Source organism: Peromyscus leucopus, chromosome 1 (assembly GCF_004664715.2).
Source record: "Peromyscus leucopus breed LL Stock chromosome 1, UCI_PerLeu_2.1, whole genome shotgun sequence".
NCBI classification, from domain to species: domain Eukaryota; kingdom Metazoa; phylum Chordata; class Mammalia; order Rodentia; family Cricetidae; genus Peromyscus; species Peromyscus leucopus.
In genome coordinates this window covers 165,211,497-165,219,783 of record NC_051063.1, presented here as the reverse complement: position 1 = coordinate 165,219,783, position 8,287 = coordinate 165,211,497, and the positions used below count along the sequence as shown (strand labels likewise).

Sequence of the window (8,287 nt, the reverse complement as noted above, 5' to 3'; positions counted from 1 at the left end):
GTGGTGGAAGACAGTCTGTGCAGTCCAGTCCCTTGTGTGTTTGAGTTTTCCAAGGCATCTCCCGGAAATCCCATGACTGTGGGCTACAGGCTTGATGAAAACATCAGCTTCCATGTAGATACCAGACAGCCCATAACCCCCACAGGTGATTTCTCCACAGAAGAGGTGGAAGACTGCATCCTGCTGAGCCGTGACATGCTCAGAAGGGAGAACATGACCTACATGCTCTATGTAGGTCTGGAAGATCAGAAAGGCACTGTCCTGAGAGAGGACATCGGACTCTCCATATCAGGTGATGTTCAGGCTTGTGCACTAAATGGTTTAGGAAGTAGGAAATCCAGACAGAGTGCTGGTGATCAGGTGGCTGTTACTTCATCAGGCGCTGGACTTTATATAACCTGAGGTGGTGTTCACACACACACACACACACACAGAGAGAGAGAGAGAGAGAGAGAGAGAGAGAGAGAGAGAGAGAAACAGAGACAGAGACAGAGACAGAGAGAGCACAAAGAAGAAAAAGCAAAAAAAAAAAAAAAAAAAAAAAGGGCTGGAGAGATGGCTCACTGGTTAAGGGCACTGGCTGCTCTTCCAAAGGTCCTGAGTTCAATTCCCAGCAACCACATGGTGGCTCACAGCCATCTGTAATGAGATCTGGCACCCTCTTCTGGCCAGCAGGCATACATGCAGACAGAACACTGTATACATCATAAAAAAATAAATGAAAAAGAAAAAGAAAAAGCAAAAAAAAAAAAAAAAAAAAAAAAAAAAAAAAAAAAAAAAAAAAAAAGTTGGGGACCAGTGAGACAGGTCAATGGATAAAGGCACTTGCCACCAGGCTTGAAGACCTGAGTTCCATCTCTGGGACCCATGTGGTAGAACTAACTCCTGCAAGATGTCTTCTGACCTCCACACGAATGCCTGACCACATATAAATTAACTAATGTAAAAATTACAAAACCTTAAGTGTAATTGATTTCCAAAGTAATACAATGCTTTAAGTACAGTTGGCATCTCTCTAAATAGAAATTTCAAAGACAGGGCAGGCGTAGTGGCTTGTGCGTGTAACCTTAGCACTTGAGAGCTGAGGTAATAAAAATGCAAGGAGCTTGAGGTCAGTCTGGGCTACAGAGGGAGTTCCAGGCTTACCCACATAAAGCCAGGTATGGTAACACCCATCTGTAATCTCATCATTCCTGTGGTAAGAGGGGAAGCAGAGGCAGCAGGATCCTGGGAAGCGGAGGGACAGCTAGCCTGGCATTCACAGCAGAGAACAAGAGACCATTTGGAGTAAGATGGAAGTCAAGGACTGACATCTGAGATTTTCCTATAAGCTTCACACATATACCTTGGCACACTTGTGTCTGAATTCACTTGTATGAACATGTACATGCACATGTACATAGAAAGGTTTTTAATTTGAAAAGAGGAGGGAAATGGTCATAGAGCAGTTTGGGGAGGGGCAGAGCTCAAGTTGAGGGGCAGGTGAGAGGGAGGCTGAGTAGCATCTCACAGGGGGAGGTCTAGTCTGAGGATATGAGGAGCCACAGGCACTGTAGATCAGGAAACTCATTTGCCATCAGTTTGTGTCCAGACGTCAGGGTGTGAGATGACCCAGAGGGTAAAGACGCTTCCCACCAAGGCTGACAAGCCTAGTTCAACCCCTGGAACCCAAATTCTAGAAGGAGAACCAGCTCCCACAAATTGTCCTTGAACCTCCGTGTTCAGTCCATCATGTGCATGTGCACACACACACACAAGACACACACACACACACACACACACACACACACACACACACACACTGGATAAATGAATACATTTATTCTTAAAGTTTTATTATATTCATTTACACGTGCACACACACACACGTGTGTGTGTGTGTGTGTGTGTGTGTACAATTAGTTGTGTTTTTTTTGTCTTTTGGGGTTTGGTTTGTTTGTTTGTCAATTTGACACAAGCTATTGTCGTCTGGGAAGAAGTAACTTCAGTTGAGGAATGCCTCCATCAGACTGGGCTGTAGGCAAGTCTGTAAGGCATTCTCTTGATTAATAATTGGGACGAATGGCTCAGCCCACTGTGGGTCACATCACTCCAAGACAAGTGGACCTGGATTGTATAAAAGTGCAGACTAAGCAAGCCAATAAGCAGAGTTCTTCCATGGTTTCTGCTTCAGGTCCTTCCTCCAGGTTCCTGCCTGGAGTTCCTGTCATGACTTCCCTCAATGATGGAGTGTGACATGGAAGTGTAAGATGAAATAAACCTTTTCCTTTCCTTTCCAAATTGCTTTTGGTCATGTCTTTATCAGAGTGATAGAAAACAAACCAATACAGTGTAAGTGCATATGTGCGTGCCACTGTGTGTATGTGGAAGTCACAAAGGTGAGAGTCTGTTCTTTCTTCCTTAGTTTAAGTTCTAGGATGAACTCAGGTTGGAGCCAGTGGCAACTGCCTTCATCTGCTTAGCCATATTTCCAGCCCCAAATAATGTAATTTTAATCCTTCTAAAAATCTAGACTTTGCCAGGTGGTGGTGGCGCATGCCTTTAATCCCAGCACTTGGGAGGCAGAGGCAGGCGGATCTCTGTGAGTTTGAGGCCAGCCTGGTCTACAGAGTGAGTTCCAGGAAAGGTGTAAAGCTACACAGAGAAACCCTGTATCGGAAAACAAACAAACAAACAAAATCTAGACTTTGGGATCAAGGGTTTCCACCTTACTAAGCTCCTTCATCTTGTTCATCCGGTGGGGTGGGCTGGGCTGGGCTTCCTGACAGAGAGCAGAAATTGGCAACAAACAAACAAACAAACAACAAAGCAAAGCAAAGTACCACATGAAAATGGCAATCCTGGGTTCTGTGAGGCTGTTAGGAAAAGTTTGAGGGGTCCAAACAGAAGTACTGTACAGTGACCTGCTCCTAAAGCATGAATCTAAATATTTTTCTTTCCTCTAGACCTGACCCAAAAGCCAGAGCTTCACATCCCAGAATACAGCGTGCCTAGAGAGCCTATGACTTTGACCTGTATCATCCAAGACCCCTGCCAAGAGCCCAAGGCCCTTTTTCTCTCCTGGAAGGGACCTGCCATGTCTTCCAGCATGCGTGTCTCCATCAATCCCTCTTCAGAGCTGCCCATTGCCCCGAAGCCTGAGGACCAGGACACTACCCTCAGATGCTACTTAAATCTATCCCTAGATAACCTGACCAGCAGGAAAGCGGTCAAGCTACAACTGGTCTGTGAGTGCTAGTGGGCACTGTCAGGGTCTAGTGTGGGGGTAATGGTGGGTTCCAGAGAAAGAGCTGCGTCCTGGAGAGAAGCAGTCATATGTTGACCCTCTGGGGCTGAGAAATCACAGGTAAGAGTGAAGTCCAAGTTTGGTACAGATGATGAGAAAAGGTGAAAGAGAACCTCTCTGAGTCTCAATACCACTCTCGGGCTTCTAGAAAGCCTCTGAAGCTCTTTAGGAATCACAAAGAAGAAGTTTGGGGGATACAGAGATGGCTTAAAAGGCTGCGAGAGCTCATTGCTTGTATTAGTTACTTTTCTGTTGCTGTGATAAAATACCATGATCAAGGAAACTTACAGAAGAAAGAGTTTGTGTATTATGGTTCCAGAGGGATGGAGTCATCTCGGCAGGGAGGCTGGGCAGCGAGCAGAGGAAGCAGAGTGCAAACAGGAAATGACCCAAGATTTTTAACTCTCAAAGCCCACCTCCAGTGACATACTCTACCCAGGCCTTACCTCCTAAGCCTCCTCAGACAGCACCACCAACTGAGGACCAAGTATTCAAATACGTGAGCCTCTGTGAGACATTCTCATTCAAACCACCACACTACCCTTGCAGAGGAACTGAGTTCAGTTCCCCTAGCAATTGTGTTGGGCAGCCCAAATCTAGGGGGATCCAGTGCCCTCTTGTGGTGTCTCTGGGCACTGCACTCAATGCACATACATAGACACACATATGCACATAATTATAAATAAATTTGGGCTTGGGAGGAAGTGAAGAAAAGCATGGATGTCTCTCTGAACCCTGCCCCTTCTCCACAGCACCTGCTAGGCTGCTCAACTACTCCTGTTTGCTGAAGAGGACACTAGCATGTAGTTGCTCCTTCCATGGGATCCCCACACCTTTTGTGCAGTGGTGGATTGGAGGAACCCCTGTGAGTGTGAATAGCATAGATTCCATCCTGCACATGACCTCCACCACACTGGAACCCTGGACCAACAGCACCATTCACCTCATGTGGGAACCAGAAATCATTAGGAGACTTCGTTGTGAGGGGAAGAACCAATATGGAGTCCATGCTTCCAGAATCTTCCTGATACCAGGTGAGTGGACAGAGGTCTGGTGACTAAGCTGGAAGGCCAGCATTTGAGGACCAGGATGAGAACAAACACAGAGCAGAAGGAAGAGAGTTATGGTTAGAAAGCCTCGGGCAACCGTACTCTCTTCCCTTTCATTTCAGATAAAAGCTCCATTGCCAGTGTCTTCCTGAGAGGGCTAATCCAGGGCATTGTGTATGGGACCATAGCATCTTCTTTATTCTTCTTCTTCCTTGTTGTACTAATGTGAGTATCAGACTCATCACCAAGCCCATCCCACAGCCCAGCACATTGACCTATTATTTCATTTTTAAAAATCACATTTATTCTTTCATTTGAGTGTGTGTGTGTGTGTGTGTGTGTGTGTGTGTGTGTGTGCAAATGCATGTGCCATGCATGCATGGTGTGTGAGTGGAGGTCAAAGGATAACTTCTAGGAGTTGGTTATTTCATTTCACCATGTAGGACAGTCTTGGTTTGCAGGCCCCTTTATCCACGGAACCATCTCACTGACCCTTCATTGACTTATGATGTTCATTTTCTTCCAGTTTTGTTTTTGTTGAAATGGACTCATCATTAAGTTCCAGCCTTCTTTATTTGCATTTAGGGCTATACATTTCCCTTTAAGCATAAATTTAACTGCATCTCACAGATGTGGCTATGAACTATGTTATTATCACTTGAGTGAAACAGTTCCAATTCCAATATGATTTTTGACCTATTAGAAATGTCAATGCTTTCTAGTAAATCCCCCATACACTCTTTCAATACTGAGGGTTGAATATAAGTCTTTGAACATGATAGACAATTGTTCTACCATTGAGTCATGTCCACGTCCCTCTGGGAGGGGAGATTCTAGGTAGGTGCTCTACCACTGAGCTACATTCCCAGCCCTCTCTATACTTTTATTTTTAGACATAGCCTTAATACAGTGGTCTTGGACTTTCTCACCTTCATAGTAGCTGGTATAACAGGCCTGTACCACAGGACCAACTGATCCTCTTTCTAGCTTAAATTAAATAGGATCATAAAATATACTATGCATAATACCAATTTATTTTCCTTGCAGCAAATTTTTGCTTTTTTTTTTTTTTTTTTTGGTTTTTCGAGACAGGGTTTCTCTGCGTAGCTTTGCGCCTTTCCTGGAGCTCACTTGGTAGCCCAGGCTGGCCTTGAACTCACAGAGATCCTCCTGGCTCTGCCTCCCAAGTGCTGGGATTAAAGGCGTGCGCCACCACCGCCCGGCTTAAATTTTTGCTTATTTTTAGTAAACATTCTACATGGGCTTAAATGAAATTTGCATTTCACACCTGTGAATGTAGTCATGATACACACTTCCTGTAAGTCAAGTTCATTTGTGATGGGTCTGAAACTGGCTAGTGAAAAGTGCTTGCTTGCACCCTGACCATCTGATCCCCCAGGCTTAGTGGTGGAAGGAGAGAATCAGCCCCTGCAAGTTGTCTTCGGACCACCAGACTCGTGTTTACACAACCCCCACACACAGTAAATAAAGAAAATGTAATTTTATGAAGTTCATTGTGTTGCCAAGGTCTCCTCCAACTCAGCCATCTGAAGCCAACCCTAGCCAATGCTTCTGATCTTCAGAGCATGGCTCTCTTCAGCTTCTGCCAGGTCTCTGGAAGTGCTTTCAAAGCCATTTTCTGTCATTTTTGTAGAAGGATGGTTTTCAGACAGGAAATGAAAATTTGGATCTCACTCTCTCAATTCACATAGGAGCCAAAAAAAAAAAAAAAAAGCTGTTCATCTGCAAAGAGATAGAGAATGATGGACATCTGTAGAAATCTGGCTCCAGCTGTTGGGGTGAGAGGAGGTGTATGATAGGACAGAGTCCACAGGTAGCTGTGAAGTGATCCAACAGGCCCTTGCTGTTGCTAGAGCAAGAAAAGCAGGTGACTATTTATGTAATCTGTGGTATGTTCACTGAATAGAATAGTATAGAGCCACCAAAAAGACTGAGTTCCTTGTTTTCTGATGTACCAAAAATGTTAAGAGAAGGGAAATATATATATATATATATATATATATATATATATATATATATAGAGAGAGAGAGAGAGAGAGAGAGAGAGAGAGAGAGAGAGATTGCAGGGTTGCAAGAGAAGCAGAGAGAAGGCACTTTATCTTGGAGTTGATGGGAAACCCCAGGAGAACTGTGACCAAGAGAGAAACAGCAGTTTCTAAGGCCTGGAAAGTGATAGCCTAGAGACCAGAAGGTGAGTAGAGGCTGTGGAGAGAGTCCAAACCAAGAGAGTACGTTTGATTTCTTATGGATGAGTGGGCTGGTCACAGAACCAGCATGTGGAGACAACCTGGTCTTCTGGCAGCAGCCCAGGGTTCATTTCAGGAATGGTGGTGATGGTAAGGAGCAGGGGTGTCCAGCCCTGAGGTTGGGGTAGAGACTGAATGCAGCACTCACCACAGGGTTCCATTGTTTTAGAATGAAGATGTTTAACTGGTGGGGGGAAATTCAAGCTTGCAAGAACAGAGAGGAGAAACCAGTTTCAGGAGGAGCCAAAACAGTTGAAATCTGAAGCTGTGCATGGACGGCCTGGGCTGGAGGTAAGTGCCAGTCAGCCTGAGCTGTGTGCTTGGCTTGCAGAGGGATGAAACCAGGCCCTCCCAGCCCGCCTGGGCACAACCACTGGAGGTCGGGGCACACACTCTTTAGGAACAACCTCATCCTGGCACTCCAGCTCTGCATCAACTTGACCAGCATGGAAGAGCAGGGTCTTAACTGGATGTGGGTCTGGATTTGTTCATTCTTCACAATGAGGTCCCATGGGACAGCAGCGCCCTGCAGCGACCATGGCAAGGACCCTACAGCCTCAGCCCCAGCATTGCCCCACAATGGAGACCTTTCAGACACCAGCAGATGGTGCCTGTTGAGAACAGTAAATTCCAGTGTAAATGCTTTGTAAGTCAGCTGGGATCACCATGAGAAAGTGGCACAGCATGGGTACCTTCAAACCACAAGTTTTTTTTTTTTTCTTCCATAATTCTGGGAAGCTGAAGATCAAGATGGAGATGTCCAGATGGTTGGCCTCTCATGGGCCGGCTCTCCTTCAGTCTCCTTTGCATCCTCACAGGATCTTCTCTGGGTCCCTCCCCCTCCTCCTCTTCCTCTGACATTTTGGTCTGTTTGTTTGGAATGTAGGGCCTTGCTCATTCTGATACCAGACAAGAGCTCCATTGCAGAGCCACGCCCCAGCCCCTCACTTTGGGGTTCTAGGAAAACACTCTACTGCATTCCTGTATCCCTGTCTTCTTTTACATTTTTTTAAGACAGGGTCTCACTAAGTCACCCAGGGTGACCTTGAACTCTGAGATCCCCCTGCTTCAGCCACCTAGTAGGTAGGATGACAGTTGTTCCCTGCCACTTCGACCCTAATTTCTTGTCATAGTCCATATTGGGTCTAATCCACCCCGTGAACTCATCTTAATTGATTGCTTGATTACCTCTGCAAAGTCTCGTCTGAAAATAGGATTGTATTCTGGCCGGCCTGGAGTTTAGCGTGGAGCGTAGGATGGGGGAGGGGGGGGGGGCTCAGCTGGTGGACGTGCCTGCCCAGCGTGCTTGTAATCAATCAATCAATAAATGGCAAAAAGTAAGAAATTTTTTTAAGATTCCAAGGAAATCATTCTTTTTTTTAATTTAATTAATTTTATTAACTTATCTTCCATCCCAACCATAGTTTCCCCTCCCTCCTCCCTCCCTTCAGCCTCCCCTTCAATCTGCTTCTCCTCTGTTTCTGTTCAGAAAGGCAAGCCTCCTGTAGATATCAGCAAAGCATGGTGTATCAAGTTTCGGTAAGGGAATAAGCACCTCCCCTTGTATTTAGGCTGAGCAAGGAGACCCAGTAGGAGGAATATCTCCCCTAGAGCCAGCCAAAGCATTAGGGAAGCCCCTGCTCCCATTGTTAGGAGCCACACAAATAGATCAAGCTACACAACTG

The 8,287-nt window shown here is 45.6% G+C and overlaps 2 protein-coding genes across 2 annotated transcripts in view; both read left to right on the top strand.

Moving 5' to 3' along the window:
* Nucleotides 1-7,852, top strand: LOC114683925 (sialic acid-binding Ig-like lectin 5). The gene is made up of 5 exons (XM_037200012.1): nt 1-292; nt 2,946-3,227; nt 4,039-4,320; nt 4,458-4,560; nt 6,772-7,852. Exons 1-5 carry the CDS (start codon nt 73-75, stop codon nt 6,863-6,865), a joined length of 981 nt encoding a protein of 326 aa, XP_037055907.1. The 5' UTR covers nt 1-72; the 3' UTR covers nt 6,866-7,852.
* Nucleotides 7,140-8,287, top strand: part of Iglon5 (IgLON family member 5) — a 22,619-nt gene continuing 21,471 nt past the window's right edge. Inside the window, exon 1 of the mRNA XM_028858299.2 lies at nt 7,140-7,209. Within this exon, the coding sequence (XP_028714132.1) occupies nt 7,140-7,209 (70 nt within the window). The remainder of the gene's footprint in view (nt 7,210-8,287) is intronic.